Source organism: Mauremys mutica, chromosome 21, assembly GCF_020497125.1.
Source record: "Mauremys mutica isolate MM-2020 ecotype Southern chromosome 21, ASM2049712v1, whole genome shotgun sequence".
In the NCBI taxonomy this organism is placed as follows: Eukaryota; Metazoa; Chordata; order Testudines; family Geoemydidae; genus Mauremys; species Mauremys mutica.
Window position 1 is genome coordinate 22,657,205 of NC_059092.1, and position 15,737 is coordinate 22,672,941.

Genomic DNA, 15,737 nt, shown 5'->3' on the forward strand with positions numbered 1-15,737 from the left:
TCCAGATCATTTGTCACAGTAACCTAGCTGCTGCTCCTGCTCCTTTTCTCCCTCCTGTAATCATCCATCTTTCTTTCTTCTAGCATCCTGTGTGGTGCTAGCTTTCCAGAGAGGAGATGTTTGTGTATGTCTTGATGGGAAAAGGCTGTAGTGAAAAGTTGCATGCTGAAAGGGTCTTTGGGGCCATCTGTGGGAACAGGCTAGAACAGCCCAGCTCAGCGGGAAGAAGTGAGAGTAGAAATAGCAGCCCACCATCCAAGTTTTTTGTCTTTTTTGTTCTTTCAAAAGAGAAGCTGTTTCCACTGTTCTTGTTTTGCAAGTCAAGTCTTAAATTTACCAAAGAAAGGAATTTCCTTTTTATCAACCAATTGCTGATATAATTAGTGCCACAGTGGTTTGCTCTTTGGTGATACTTAGGGTGATACTTAATTGGTTAATTTGTTTATTGGAATATATATATTTTTTTCTGTCCTGAGAGGTACACCCTCGTCTGAAGGCAGCATTTGGCCCTTGCTCTCCTCAATACATTGTAGAAGAAAGTAACTTGACAGTAGCTGTGTTACCTACACCTGCCGCTCCCATGGTACTGAGCCAGCAGTAAGAGCAGCACCTTTGAGCAATTTCACATGGAAGCGGTACTAATTAATTTTCTGCACCACAGGACTGGGTTTAGAGCATTAGCTGTTGATGCAGTGCTGGAGAATTCCATTCTGAACCCTACTGGAGGGAAGGGTTTTTGTCTTGCTATACACTTGGTGTGTGTCTCTTCCAGCAGCAGGCAAAAACTCTAGAGAGGGAGTGGAGTGTCTTTAAGCAGCAAACAAGTCACAGGTAGGGTAGGGGTTGTGAATTCTTGGAGCCACTCATGATAGGAGTAGCAAGGCTGTTTTCACTGTCACCTCACTGAGCGTGTGGGCGGGTATTGTGGTAGCAGCAAGAGGAGCGTTTTATACACATTAATATTCCTCTGTTTGAATGCAGCTTTTGAACACCACATCAAATCAATTCCAAAATTTCAGGGAATGTTCTAACATCAGTGGGCAGAACCCTGTTGATTTTGGTGAAAACCAGAAAGGGGAAATGAGGGGGTGACAGCCCCGGCTTCTGATTAGCACATCCAGCAAGTTCAGTCATCTCTGTAATTTTCTGTAGATCAAAGAACCAGTTCCTGGCTGACATTACAACATTGCTGCATAACTCCATCCCCATCCCACCTCTGCCCCTCCCCCCAGTAGAGTTCAACATGTTGATGCCCTGAACGACTTAAGAATGGTGGAGGCAATAAGGATGCACAGAGAGCTCCTGGGATGGAGGGAGAATAGGGGGCTCTGGCATGAGGGGACATACAGCCCCGAAGGAGAAAATGAAGGATAATGGTATGGGGGATACACAGTGGCATGGGGCAGAGAGAACGGGGGGATCCTGGTATGGGCAGAGGGGAGCAATAAGGGGGACAACGCCTCTGGCATGTATGTTGGGGCGGGGGTTATAGGGAGTCCCTGAAATAATGGGAATGGGAGGCTGGCACACAGGGAACTTGGGGGTGGGGAATGGAAGAATGCCAGTAGCCCCTTTTGTGTGCAAAGAGATCTGCCCATCGAAGCAGCAGTCTGCAACTCTGTAGTTCAGGGGTCAGCAGCCTATGGCATGTGTGCCAAAGACAGCACGCGAGCCAGTTTTTAATGGCATGCTGCTGCCTGCTGGAGTGCCGGCAGGCAGGAGCGTGCCGTTAAAAATCTTGCTCGCTCTTCTCTGCTACCCCCCTCGGCGCGCGCGGGGGCAAGGGGCGGAAGCTTGGTCCTGCTGGCTCCCCAGCCTCTTCCCCTCCTCCGCCTCTCCATCCCTCCCGCCCTGCCTGGCCAATCAGCTGATGGCCCTTGCAAGGGAGGGGGTCGGGAAGGAGCAGAGTCAGCGAAGAAGCACAGGCGCAGGGCCTTGGGGGGGGGGGGGTGGAATAGGGGCATATGCCCTCCAGCCCCCTGACCTGATACCCCCCCTACACACACCCACACCTGAGCCCCACACACACCCTGAGCCCTGTACCCCCCTCATACACACCCAGCCCTGAGCCCCGCAGCCCCACACACACCCCAGGCCCGTACCCTGAGCCCTGTACCCCCTTCATGCACACCCAGCCCTCTGCTTGACTCCTTCACACACACCCCCGACAACCCCAGCCCTGACTCTGGCGTGCCCCCCCGACAACCCCAGCCCTGACACCTGCACCCCTCTGACATGCCCCCAGCCCTCTGCCCTGACTCTTGCACCCCCCCACGTACCCAGCCCCATGCACCCCCCACATTCTGACTCTTGCACCCCCCATATCCCCACCTCCACCCTGAGCACCAAACGGGAGCTCCTCCGCCCCCATCCACATTCCCACCTGCACTCCTCGCACGAAATGGGAGCTGCCCAGGTAAGTGCCCCACACCCAAACCTCCTGCCCCAACCCTGAGCCCCCTCCCTCATTCTAACTCCTGGCCAGACCCTTCTCCCCCAGCCTTGTGCTCAGTGCACTCCCACCCTCAGCTCAGTGCAGAGAGAGGAAGAGAATGGGCCAGAACCAGGGAGAAGGTAGGTACCCACTGTATGTGGGCAGGGCCGGGACCCCAGACTGGCAGCGGGCTGAGCGGGTCCGGCAACCGGGATCCCGGTTGGCAGTGGCCGGTGGATGGAACCCCTGAGCGGCAGTGGGCTGAGCGGCTCAGCCCACTGCTGGTCTGGAGTTCCGGCTGCCGGACCCTTGCCAGCCGGGGTCCTGGCCGCAGGCCCCACACAGCCCGCTGCCAGCCGAGGTGAACAGAACCTGAGATCAGCAGCAGGCTGAGCAGGCCAGTGGCGTAAGATCAACATTTTAATTTAATTTTAAATAAAACTTCTTAAACATTTTGAAAACCGTGTTTATATTATAATACAACAATAGTTTAGTTATATAATGTATAGACTTATAGCGAGAGACCTTCTAAAAAACATTAAAATGTATTACGGCCCGCAAAACCTTAAATTAGAGTGAATAAATGAAGACTCGGCACACCACTTCTGAAAGGTTGCCGACCCCTGCTACAGTTAGTATAATATGCTCTGCTGGTTAATCACAGGCTGTGTATGCCATAAGGCTTGCTGGAGTTCAGTAGAAATAATTTATACAATGGATTGAAGATAATTGGGTACAAAACTGAATTAACTTTCTAATATAATATAAGCAGTAACACAGGGGTTCGCTGTGCGCTATGTTCTTGGTACTTGATCTTAAATTATTGTAGTTGGCTTTCAGAAGTCACACTTGAACGGAGTTATTGTAAAGAATATTAGGATCTTGAAAAGGAGCAGGTATAACAAAGACAGTGAAAACTTAGGTTTTTTCTATCTCCATTGTTAGGTTAATTTAAATGAAGTCTGTTTTTCCAGGAGACAGATGAGCTCTACATTGTATCACAGTTTTTTGTAGAAGAATGGAGGAAATTTGTAAGGTAAATTGGTTCATATTTTAAATCTTCACTGAACTCCTTTTATTCCTTTTAGGTTTATATGTAGTAATTTGACTTTTGGATGATGTTTGTATGGTGCAGTGTAGAATTGTGCTAAAATTAAAATATCTTGCTGTGTAGTGACTGACCTTGTGGAAATAAGGAAGCACTGGGATTTTTAAGTTGGTATTGGTTGTTATAGGTTCTGAGAAACAGCGAATGTTCATGTTTACTCTGCCTGAAGGAGAAGGTCAAGTTAGATACCAGATTGATTTAGTTTTTTCTCATGACTAAAGCTATATCCTGGTCAAAGGACATAACTCAGTCCTGCTTCTTAGTCTGTCATTAATAGGAGATAAAAATCTCCCTTCAGTGCTAGATACAAGAATAACATCCCAAAATAAAAAAAACCCATATATGATTCCCTGAGCCTAACAGTCTAATACTACTGAATTTTGGCTACTTTTCTACAAAATCACAAATTTAAATGCTCTGCTTATCTCTCTTCTCAGCGCTATTTGCTGACTTTTGATTTCTTGTTAAGGAGATAGCATAACTGTGTGATGTCTAACTAGAGCTCAGTGAAAAATCCCCCAAATTATGCTAGTTTTGAATCGGTTTTTCTCACCAAAATGAAAAACCAAAATTAAAATTGCTTGGGTCAAACAAAAACATATTGAATGTTGTTACAAATCAGCCTTTTCAAAACAATGTCAATTCAAAGCATTTAGCTGTTTACAATAAAACACAGGTTGTTTTCAGCTGAAATAATTTGCCATATTTGACCCACATTCATGAGTAGTTCCCATGCCCATATGTGTATTTTTTGGTAAATTTACTTAGCTGCCAAAAAAATCCACTTAGCTCTGTCTAACCATGCTAAGTACACATTTGTTTTCCCTTCTCCTGTTTGAGCAGGAGGCCTACAAGATGCAGTCCTGTATCATCAGTAGGAAACAGTGCTCTTCTCTGCCCACATGGGGGCCTCATGTTCACATTTGCTTCCATGACCAAAGAAGACTCTAAACTGTGAGTTTCTTCTGTTCACTTGTCTTCCTTTGTCAGGTATTTCTCTCTCGGCCTCCAGGAATATGTGAACCAAATGACTCATGAGGACAGTACTGTTGATCTCTGTAATTGTAACATTTCCCTCTGTTTTTGAATTACCTTGATGTGAAGACCCCTTTACGCCTTTAGATAAATCTTCACACAGAAAGTACCTTACGTGTTCAGTGATGTGCTCTGCAGCAGCAAGGCTGGCATTGAAGAAAGAAATATGATCAGTAAAGTAGAATTTATTATTAGGAATGAGCTCAAGTGAGACTATTATTTGACACTGGAAACTCACTTCCTTACCTTTACCATCAGAATGGACACAGATCTTCTCAAAGCTGATTTCCACAAGACTTCCCTTCAAAGTATCAGATACCATCAATGGATTTCATGCTTTGTGGGATTGCTTCTTCGGGGCACAGAGCTAAATGTAACACATGTTCCACTTTTTAATACTTTTTCTTCCATCTCAATCCTTCCTCCCTGCATAGTTTTGCTTTAGGTGGTAGAGAGACTGTTCTTGTTAACATTTAAAAGGTTCTGAAACCTAAAGCCCAGTGCACTTGTAAGGCTTGTGCACAGAGTTTCCTTTATTGACAACTAAGCTACACAGCTGTAATTGAAAACTTGTGGTTTGGTTTTTCTATGTCATGAAGCATGTTGTGTTTCTTTGCACAGTATAGCTCTAATATGGCCCAGTGAGTGGGAGGCAATACAAAAACTATTTGTTGTGGATCACGTTATCAAAATCATCAGAATGCAAACTGCTGAGACGAGCCCTGAGAGCACGCTTTTCGATTCTGAGCCCAGTAAGTGAGTCTTATCTTCACCAGTGTCTGTAGAATAGCTTTTCCAGCTGGTACTGGCTCCCTTGTGGGGTTTGGAGAGGGAGCTGCCATTTTAGCATACAGGGTCAGAATTTAAGGGAGGAGTGGAAAAGATACAGAGTTTGGAAAATATACCCCCATTGTGGAAGCTACTCTCAGTTTAATCATGAAGGTGGTGAATATTTGTAGTGGTACCTTATGTAATGTCAGTGTCACCAAAATATCTGTTGGCATTTTAACCATGCTTTCCTTGTTTATCCTTCTAGAGCTGTGTCCAGAATGCAGAGAAGGATTGTTATGCCAGCAGCAGAGGGACCTGCGTGAGTACACCCAGGCCACCATCTATGTACATAAAGTGGTGGATAATAAAAAGGTACTGATCCCTCACTGCTAATCTTCGCTGAATTTTGTTAAAGGTAAACTGTACTGAGTAGTAGCCAAGATAGATATAAAAATAGTTATCAAATAAAAATATATATTGGAAAAGAGAATTCCTGTGCTGCATGAGAAATTACTCAGCACTGTTTCTGTGCCTCCATTCTGCAAATGGGCTCTCAGTGGGAGCTGCTATGTTGAGGATACCTCTTCAGCACAGGTGACTTTTGATGATTCTAGAGCCGGTTTGAAGCAATCTGCATGCTCTCTTATTAGAAACTCTTGAGAAAAGCACCAATGCTATTGTTACTCTTCAAACTACTGGTTTAAACCAAACCAAAATGTCCTCATAAATATTAAACTTTCATTACAGTAGATTTGGATGTTTGGGGGTTTTTTTTGTTTGTTTGTTTTTCTCCAGTGCTCACTACTGGTGAGTCAAGATGCTTTTTAAAAATCAAACACAAGTTTAGGTTGTAAATTTACTATACCAAAAACTTAAACAGCATTTTACAGGGTAACTAATGGCCCTAGAACTTGCTTTACAAATATCTGAAGGTTCTTACAGTAAGCCTCCAGTCGTCTTTTAGGTGTGTTTTAATGCTCTGTAGTTCTGGGTGAGAAACCAAGGCTCATTATAGGAAAACTCTTCAGATAAGCTGGCAAGAACCAGCTGATGGTAGCACGATAGAGGCACTTTAGTGCGGGACAGTCACAGGGTTTTGTTGTACTAGGAGTTTTTCAGAGGGCATAGTGGATAGGAGGGACAGATTTTACTAATTTTACCGGCTACCAACAGCTCCCTGAAACACGTTTAACTTTTCAGCTGTCAGGAGATCTGTGAACTCAGGCTCTTGTGAAGTGGCTGCACAGTGCATTATGTTCAGTTCGTGACATTTTATTCTATTTTGTAAGAGTTACTAGCTAGTTTGTCTCTACTAAACATGTTAGGCCTACGTAGGGTAACCGTTCTCTCAAGGTGGGGCTCGAGTGTCTTCTCCGGTGCTAGCAGCGTGGAGAGGCATCTCCCCTCTTCTTTGGGTACGTCCATACTACCCGCCCGGGTCGGCGGGTAGCGATCGACTTCTCGGAGTTCGATATATCGCGTCTCATCTAGACGCGATAGTTCGAACTCCGAACGCGCTCCCGTCGACTCCGGAACTCCTCCACCGCGAACGGCGGTGGCGGAGTTGACGGGGGAGCCGCGGACGTTGATCCCGCGCTGTGAGGACGGGTAAGTACTTCGAACTAAGGTACTTCGAGTTCAGCTATGCTATTCGCGTAGCTGAACTTGCGTACCTTAGTTCGAACCCCCCCCTAGTGTAGACCAGGCCTTTGTGATGCCTTGTGACTCGTCACTGTGCCTGAGACTCAAGAGGTGCTGTCCCTTGTGAAAATGAATAATTCTACCCCTGCTTGCAAGGAGTATAAAACCCAGTACACGCGATACAATAAAATATATAAACAAAACCCCCAGTAAAGGAATGACAAACCCCAAAATAACAGTATAACAAAGAGGACTTCGCTGAGAATAGGAAAATTGGATCTGGGGAAGGGAAAGGGTTAATTAAAAATTACTGACCAGAACCAACCACTTCCCACCCCCAACCCTCTTGACTCTTCCTAACCCCCAGCTCCTTCCGTGGAACCTGCCCGGGTAGAATGTATGCTGGGAATGAGTCCAGAGAGAAGTGCTGTGAGCTTTGGCCAGCTTAAGAGTGGGCCCTTTTATTGTATCGTCTTATTGTGGGGCAGGGTCCTCTGCTGGCTCCCTGATCTGGAGTCCTGTGGAGTTGCCTCAGTCAGTGGTGTCAGGTCGTATTTCTGCCACTTTGGACACTGGTCTCTGTAGGGCTGGAACTGCCTGACCTATGCACTGAATCCCACAGCAGATCAAAGGCTCCCTTCGGGGAGCGGGTGTTAATCAGAGACTCCCTGAGCAGCCCCAGTAAATTGCCTGTCCAGATCACCCCACGTGGAAGCCTCCCTTTTGGCCTCAGTAGGCGTTTCTAGTGCATTCTGTCTCCATGCCTGACTGCAGGCATGCTGGAAATGGTGTCATAAGGCTCTGGTAGCCATTATTGTTGTATGTAGTCCATAGGGTAGGACCCTCTAAAGCAGTGTTTCTCAACCTTTTTGATACCAGGCACTGGCTTGCTGCCTTCCTAAACTGTGTCAGGGAGATCTCAGGGACTGGCGCCAGTCCGCGAACCGGTCATTGAGAAGCACTGAGAGGCTCAGTCCACTGTTCCACTGGCCGTGTGGGGGTTACACTAGTAGCTGTAAGTGTACAAGCTAGCCCGTGTGGGTGAAGAAGTTGAAATAGCTGTTGTTCATTTTATCTCATCTGCTATCAGTTTCAGAGGAAAATAAATGGAACAGTAAGAATTGTTTTTCTTTTTGGGTCAGGGCCAGATCCTGGGAGAGGCTCTGCCTTCTGAAGGGTGCTGAGCACCCTCAGGGCCCAGTGAAGTCAATAATAGTTGAGTGGCTCAGGTCCTTGCATGTTTAAATCTAGCTTTAAATAATGAGTATGAGTTAACAGAAGCAGCTAGGGCTCTGATGGCTTTCGAGTTGCTGAAAGTCATATTTTCAGGCACAGAAATTTGCTCGGTCTCTGCAGAGGTGAGCAGATTTTGAGTACTAGCGTAGAATCTGCATGTAGGTAGAACTGGTGGGACCTTGCAAATTATTTCTAGATGAGATTTTTAATCAACTGGATCTCTACTTAAGAAAGTTTTGTATATGTGATCATGTACAAGGGCATTTAAAAAAGTTTTAAATTGATGAGAAAAATCATTAGTACCAAAATGTTGTTACTGCCCATTAACATCTGGTGTCATCGCACCAAGGTTTATGGTGTTCCTGGGAGTGACTGCTCACTAAACAGTGGGTATTTTAACTAATAACTTTCTGCAACATAAATTTATTTGGCTTCGTAAATCAGTTAAGCTTTATTTGTCACTACACTCGCCTTCAGTTCAGGGCAGATATAGGTACTTAGCAGTAACTAGTATAAATCTAGTTAAAGATGTATATTAAGATATATATGTAAATTTAGGGTGGAAGATGGGCAGTTTGTCTCTTCACCTTGCAGCCACGGTTGTATATTCTGTAAACGTGAGAACTTTGATAAACTGCTAATAACTTTGAGAATGCTGCAATTCATGCTCAATGTTTAGAACAGGGGTAGGCAACCTATGGCATGCATGCCGAAGGCAAGCTGATTTTCAGTGGCACTCACACTGCCTAGGTTCTGGCCACCGGTCCGGGGGGCTCTGCATTTTAATTTAATTTTAAATGAAGTTTCTTAAACATTTTAAAAACCTTATTTATTTTACATACAACAATAGTTTAGTTATATATTTTAGACTTATAGAAAGAGACCTTCTAAAAATGTTAAAATGTATTACCGGCATGCAAAACCTTAAATTAGAGTGAATAAATGAAGACTCGGCACACCACTTCTGAAAGGTTGCCGACCCCTGGTTTAGAAGATGTGCTGGTTTCTTTAATTGCAAAATACATGTATGGAGAAGCATACACCTAGATGGGTTAACGTGCTCTGAGGCATTCAGGTGGGAGTATGCGTAACTTCCATATTTTCCCTTGAAAATTCCAGCCTCCGACACTATTTGAGGAGCCTAGCACAAGTGTAAATACGTACATTAGTGTAGGGTAGGTACATTTATCATGAAGTAATGTAGGGATGGATATGTATAAATTATTTATCTGTAGCTTACTTACAAATTAACTGCAGACAGACCAATAAATAACTAATGCGCACTTCTGTCAATCTGCTAAATGCAACCACACGTCAGTTGTGTATGTGTCATTTATGGAGAATATTAGTTTCTCTTTGTTACAGCTCTCTCAACACACTGAGGTCAGGTCAGAGAAAGAGCTACAGGAAGCAGCAGATAGTTTGTCCCATTTTAGCCAGAATCCATTAAAAGATCATTTACAAGCTATATTTGTGTTACCAAGCTGTAAGAGACAAAACTCTAGTTTATGTCCTAGGTTGATGCACTCCAAATATCTGCCTGGGTTAGGGCTTGACGGCGCCGTTGATGTTTTATCCACTATGGTCACTTGACCTTGTGCCCTATTTAAGCTAATTTTATTAAGGTAGCACCCTTAAAAATGCTCTAAAAGCAACCTGCTAAAAGGCCTGGGACAACCTGAGTTTGTGCTGTTGAAACAGAGTTGCGCAGTATGTGATTTGTGTAACTTCAGGTAATGAAGGAAGCTGCTCCAGAACTGAATGTGAGCAGTTCAGAAGCTGAAGAGGAAAGGGAGGAAGCCAAACCAGAAGGGGAACAGGATCCAGATTTTAACCAGGTAAAGATCTAAAAAGCTGCAATTTTGAGTTTCCCTCTAGCAAAGTGTCCAGCTCTGACAATACAGGAATCTTCTTATATTTACTGTTAGCAGTTGAAACCAGAAATATATCAGCTTCTTTATTTTAAGCTTATTGTTGTAATACCGTCTTAAAATTAAAATTTCCGTACCCTTTTGTTCCATTTGACAAACCAATTGCTCTTTGCTCCTGTGTGTCTAATATGGTTGTGGAGCTAATATTGTTTTGATTAGTTTCCTTGTTAGTACATCTTACAGGATATTGTGAAAATGCATTAAATGTAAAGCACATTTTAAAGCTCTGTTAGAAGGTGCTCTCCAAGTTCAAGGTTTTATTAAATTACTGAACATGTAGTTTTTGTGAACCCCACAAAAATGGTGGATATTAAGTCATCTTCTTTAAAAGCATTGTAGCCATGTTGTCCCAGTATATCAGTCACGAGGTAAGTGAAGAAGAATTCTGTGTAATTTGAAAGTTTGTACCTTTAACCAACAGAAGTTGATCCAATAAAAGATATTACTTCACTTAACTTACCTTCTTGAAAAGAAACGTAGAACCTAGAGGACTTCATAGGTTTGGAACCTATAAAAATTTGGGCTTAGAATTCTTAAACTTTCCTAGTCTATCTGTCCTAACAGTGATGCATGCTCTTCCTGGTACCCATAGAAATACTGAGGTATTACCTTCCAGTGGTGGTAACCCCTGACTTTGGCAGAGCCTTCCTTCCTGTACTTTTTTTGGAGAGAAGTGGTTACTACGACATTAAATATTTAACACACGTTGAAAAGTGGTTCAGTACTCCATTCTGTTTTCGAGTTAAAAATGGAAATGTGGATATCTTTGAGCAAGTCCTTCAGTACTTGCAACCTCTCTGATGCCTGTGTGCGTCAGTTGATTATCACAGATGTACTTTAATTTTTTGTGGCGTCTCTTGCTTAAATAGCTTATTTACAAGGCCACCTGGGCAAGAGGCAGATTGAAAAATTTGCATTATGCATAAATTCAGTAAGCAAACTTCCTGTTTCTGACTCTTGTTCCTAGACTAATGGTGGTGCAAAACGACAGAAGATATCCCACCAGAACTACATTGTTTATCAAAAGCAAGGCATCAGACGGAGCACGCGACACAGAAAAGTCAGAGGGGAAAAGGCACTACTTGTTTCTGCGAACCAGACATTGAAAGAGCTGAAAATACAAGTGAGGAACTTCCTTTGTTCCTAAAAATAGTGTTCTCCTCTGCTGTCGTGTGTGCATGCACACTGGTGACAAGGAAGTAAATCTAGACGTCTTGTACTCCTAGCTGTTGCCATTATTTTAGATTTTCCTGTGTAAGAAGGTATAAAAATACTCCAAGATCTGTCATAGTAACTCACAGCCAAATCTTGTTTCCCACTTCACGGATGAGGAAGGCTCTAAATACAGAACTGTCACATTTCTGCACCAGATGGCGGCAGTGCACAAGGGGGCTTTTGCAAAGCACTGCTCATTGGTTCTCTGTGACGACGTAGAAGGGGTGGGGCAGTGGCATCCACAATGATATACTAATCAGTGACTCCGTTTTGTATGATGTCCTAAGACACATGTTTTTGGACAGTATTTGGTGTGTGTAGGACTTATATATTTTGCTTTTGCACAAAATCGGTGTGTTTTATTGTGTTGGCACAGATCATGCATGCATTTTCAGTTGCTCCGTTTGACCAGAATTTGTCAATCGATGGGAAGATACTAAATGATGACACTGCAACACTTGGCGCCCTTGGAGTCATTCCAGAGTCAGTCATTTTATTAAAGGTAATGAGAATTGTGGTGGTCTGCTGAAAGGAAATACTGACTGGCAACAGAAATTATATCAATTTAGAATTACACTAATACAATATTGAGATTACACAGTAAAGCATTTGAGTCAGGAAATATTGCAATTTGAAAACACCTAGGATGCATGCATTGTCTTTAATTGGTATCTGAGAAGTTAATATTTTTTCTACAGCTGAAGGTATACGTGTGTAATGAATGTGAAAGCTGCTGTAGCGCATAAGCACAAGGCCATCAGAATTAATTTTCACACTTAGATTTTTGAGCACTAAACTGTGTAATCTCAGTATAGTTCTTCATACTTAATTTCCTGTCCTCCTTTTTGAGGGAAGAAAAATCTTAAATTCTATAAAGAGCTGTTGATGGTGAAGGCTAACTAATGCCTTAACTAGTGTCACTAGTAACCTGTGCACTTGTAAGTTTAACAGGTGCCAGTTGGGCAAAGGACAGTAGGTGCTTCCATATCTGGGCACGTACATGCCTTCGTAAGCATGCAGCACTACAAAATACAATGGCCCCAGTTGGGATATGCTTAGTTGACTTCAGTGGGACTAAAGCACAGGCTTAAACAGCCCTTCCTAAACAGAGAGACATTACTGAACTGGGGATCCTAAAGCCTCAGAAGTGCTACCAGTCCTCTTTTTACTGTCCCCCCAACCCCACTGGAAAAACTTCTTTGGCAGCAGATATTTATTTTCTTCTCCGGTCTGTTTAAATGCACATCTGCCAGAGTCTCTTGCTTAGCTAATAGGACTGTTAAACTTCTAGTATTTGTGTTGTTTTACAGTTCTGTGTTTGGTTTGTTTTACAGGCTGATGAACCAATTGCAGATTATGCAGCAATGGATGATGTTATGCAAGGTAACTCTAGAAACATTCTTCTTTGTGAAAACACATTATTACCACTGTACTCTTTCCTGGTTGGTTGCTTTGACAAAAATTATTTATGGTCATGTAGTACTGCATTTGGGACAGAAAATGTTAAGCATAAGAGAGGCTTATTTGTGGAGTTGAAGTCACCGTGTAGAAAGGTAGGAGAAATTAGCAAAAGACAGAAGTATTCTTTCCCTGTAGCCAGCCCCTGAAAGTTGTTGAAGCTTGCAATATGCTATAATTCAGACACCTGATTCTTCTTTTAGAAGTCATGTTGTCATTAGAGGTTTCTGATGTGGTATCTTTCCTTTTCAGTTTGTATGCCTGAAGAAGGATTTAAAGGTAAGACTTATTTCTTCTCCATTTATTTGAACGTACCTTAATTTCATCTTGAATGTGTGTAATCTTCTTTCTTGCTTTCTCACTTACAGGGACTGGTCTTCTTGGACACTAATGTTTTTTTATAACCTCTGGCAGCAGAGAAATGACCAGAAAGGAAGAGGATTTTGACATGGTAGGGCATTAAAAGCAAAGGTGGATATAGGACTAAACAGTTGCTTGACTCTTCCAGAAGGCAGAAACCCATTCTGAAATGACTGCCCCAAATGCCTTATGTCAAAGCAGATTGCACTGAAGAGACATCCTGACTTCAAGAGAGCGTTTCAGATTTTATTTAATAAAACAGAAGTAAAAGTATAGTAGCAGTAACAATATATCATGTTTACAGACAAATTTCTAGCTGAGGAAGGGAGAGGCATTCTATTGTTTCCTTGCTCTGATTTCATACCACAGTCATCTGTCCATAAAGAAATAGTATTACAGTAGATCAAAAACATCTTGATCTGTCCTAAAGTAACTCTTTAGAGATAAACCTGCTTACAGATATCCTGTCTTTGATCCACTCTTACTCTTTCAGTACAGCATGGAAGTAAATAATTTGTTAATTGTGAAGAATGACTAGCTTTTTCAGACTTCATATATGTACCCCAAAATGTAAACTGTGGCTTGCCTGTGAAAGCCTTCCATCAATGGCTCTTCAGCACAGAGATAAGGGGGATAAGGAACTGCCTTCTCTGCTGTCTCTGGAGGCTCTATCACACGCCCATCCTTTTGCAGTTTCACTTTCAAACTTGAAGATGATCCTAACTTTAATAATCACATGGTCTTTCTCTGTGAAATGTGTTTTTAGAAATGTTGGATATTTTAACAACTTTTGATAACATCTTCTCCAGTATGCTACTGCCAAGAGCCAGAAATCCATTTCCGCTCTACTGATCAATTCAGGAATGTTGAATTAATCTTCACTAGAACATCAGAATCAGAGATACTGAAGGGGGTGAGGTGTCATACTTGGGGCACATTTTTCATGTGAAGAGATTTTCCTTTTGCTTTCAGGAATGTGCTAATTTTTTTTTTTTACCATCTGTAATTCCCAGAAAGGATCTCTTCCTGACCCTATTAAATATTAGCTGGAAATAGCTTACCACTCAAATATTTAAAAGGACGCTGTCAAGGTATCTTTAATAATAAAGTTAAACATTTCCTGGTAGTTTCATGCTCAACTGTGCTCCCTTAGCAAAATAGCCTCTTGCTGAGTTTGGGATTTGGCAGTGTTTTATTACTGTTTTTAAATTGGCTGTTTAGAGCAAAACTACTGTATTTAACAATCCCATGAGCATTGCAGGCAGATTTAAGGGGTCGGGCGTGGAGGGTATATTAAAAACCTGGGCCCGGTAACCTGGATAGTGTTCTTTTTAACATTTACCTTTTATCAGACTAGTTATAGCGCTCCTTCAGACAATGATTAACCTTTGTTCTTTTTCTCTGTACTGTTTTAATCCATCTTTTTCCTCCCTCCCTCCGAAACCATTTAGGGAAGGTGGTAGGGAATTCAGGCAGCAGGTCTGGACCAGTGAGAGTGGCAAAACAATTGATATAAAGTATCCTATTTGGAGCAGTTGTAAAGCCATAAATAATGGCTTGGAAATGATTCAGAAAAGGGGACTTAAAACTGAGATTATTTCTAATGTATCTTGATTTTCTACTTCAAGATACAGGGTTTGGATCCAATAAAAGGGCTGGATCTTAGAGAGATGAAACAGTGCAGCTGAGCAATTTATTCTTTCCCAAGGTAAAGACTTCAGTAAAAGTTCAATATGCTATTGTTAGTGCTTGATTAAGCAACTCTACTTCCCTTGAAAACAGGCTTGTTTGCCTGAAAGAGATTTTATTCTTTTTAGACTGAAGCACTCACTCATGTACATAGCCCCTGGAAATTTGATATTTTTTTCAATTTGCTGGTTTTTTGGGAGGGTGGGGGGTCATTTTGTTTTTTAATTTTGTTTTTTTGTTACTAGAGTCTCTTCCTTGAGATTATAATGTTCCAAAACTAAGTCTCTTAAACTTCACAGGGAAGAACTGTAAACCATGATGTATAAGTAGACACAATTACAGAGGTAATGTATAGATGTACCTAATGGCCTTGGTATTGCTGTATCTTACAGCTGTGCAGGGGAAACAGGTACAAGATGTGTTCAAAGGCACATTAACCGTTTTGTCTGTATTTGCAAACATATTGGACTAAAATTGTCATTTGAGCTGTTGAAGCCTTATTAAAGTGCATACACATGGTCTATCTTCTCGTATTTTAATGTATTGCATAAAGCATTTTTTACATTAATTGGTTCAGGTATCTTCTGTAAAATTTGTATCTTCTTGTTCTAGCATTTCTGAGAATTCCACAGTTTGAAACTTTTTTTTCCTGTGAGTTGAATGTGCCATAAAGCGGAGAGTTGACAGTTTGATGGCAGGATCAATAGATAACTTTCCTACTGGCTTTATTTTAGTAGTAGAGTAAAAAAAAAAAACACGTTTCACGTGGGTCTCAGGATATTTAAACTGTAGCAGAACAATAGTACAGATTCCTCTAGTAAGGAGCACTATACGTGTAAACACTTAAGCGCAGTCCAAA

General features: G+C 42.3%; 1 protein-coding gene across 2 annotated transcripts in view; it reads left to right on the plus strand.

Moving 5' to 3' along the window:
- USP48 (ubiquitin specific peptidase 48) overlaps nt 1-15,401 on the plus strand; it is a 55,065-nt gene extending 39,664 nt beyond the window's left edge. For both annotated transcript variants that reach the window (XM_044996128.1, XM_044996129.1), the window contains exons 19-28: nt 3,409-3,470; nt 4,386-4,496; nt 5,199-5,329; nt 5,614-5,720; nt 9,959-10,063; nt 11,124-11,279; nt 11,748-11,873; nt 12,706-12,754; nt 13,082-13,108; nt 13,198-15,401. In XM_044996128.1, the coding sequence (XP_044852063.1) occupies nt 3,409-3,470; nt 4,386-4,496; nt 5,199-5,329; nt 5,614-5,720; nt 9,959-10,063; nt 11,124-11,279; nt 11,748-11,873; nt 12,706-12,754; nt 13,082-13,108; nt 13,198-13,220 (897 nt within the window). In that variant the 3' untranslated portion in view covers nt 13,221-15,401. The remainder of the gene's footprint in view (nt 1-3,408; nt 3,471-4,385; nt 4,497-5,198; nt 5,330-5,613; nt 5,721-9,958; nt 10,064-11,123; nt 11,280-11,747; nt 11,874-12,705; nt 12,755-13,081; nt 13,109-13,197) is intronic.
- The last annotated feature ends 336 nt before the right edge of the window (nt 15,402-15,737 follow it).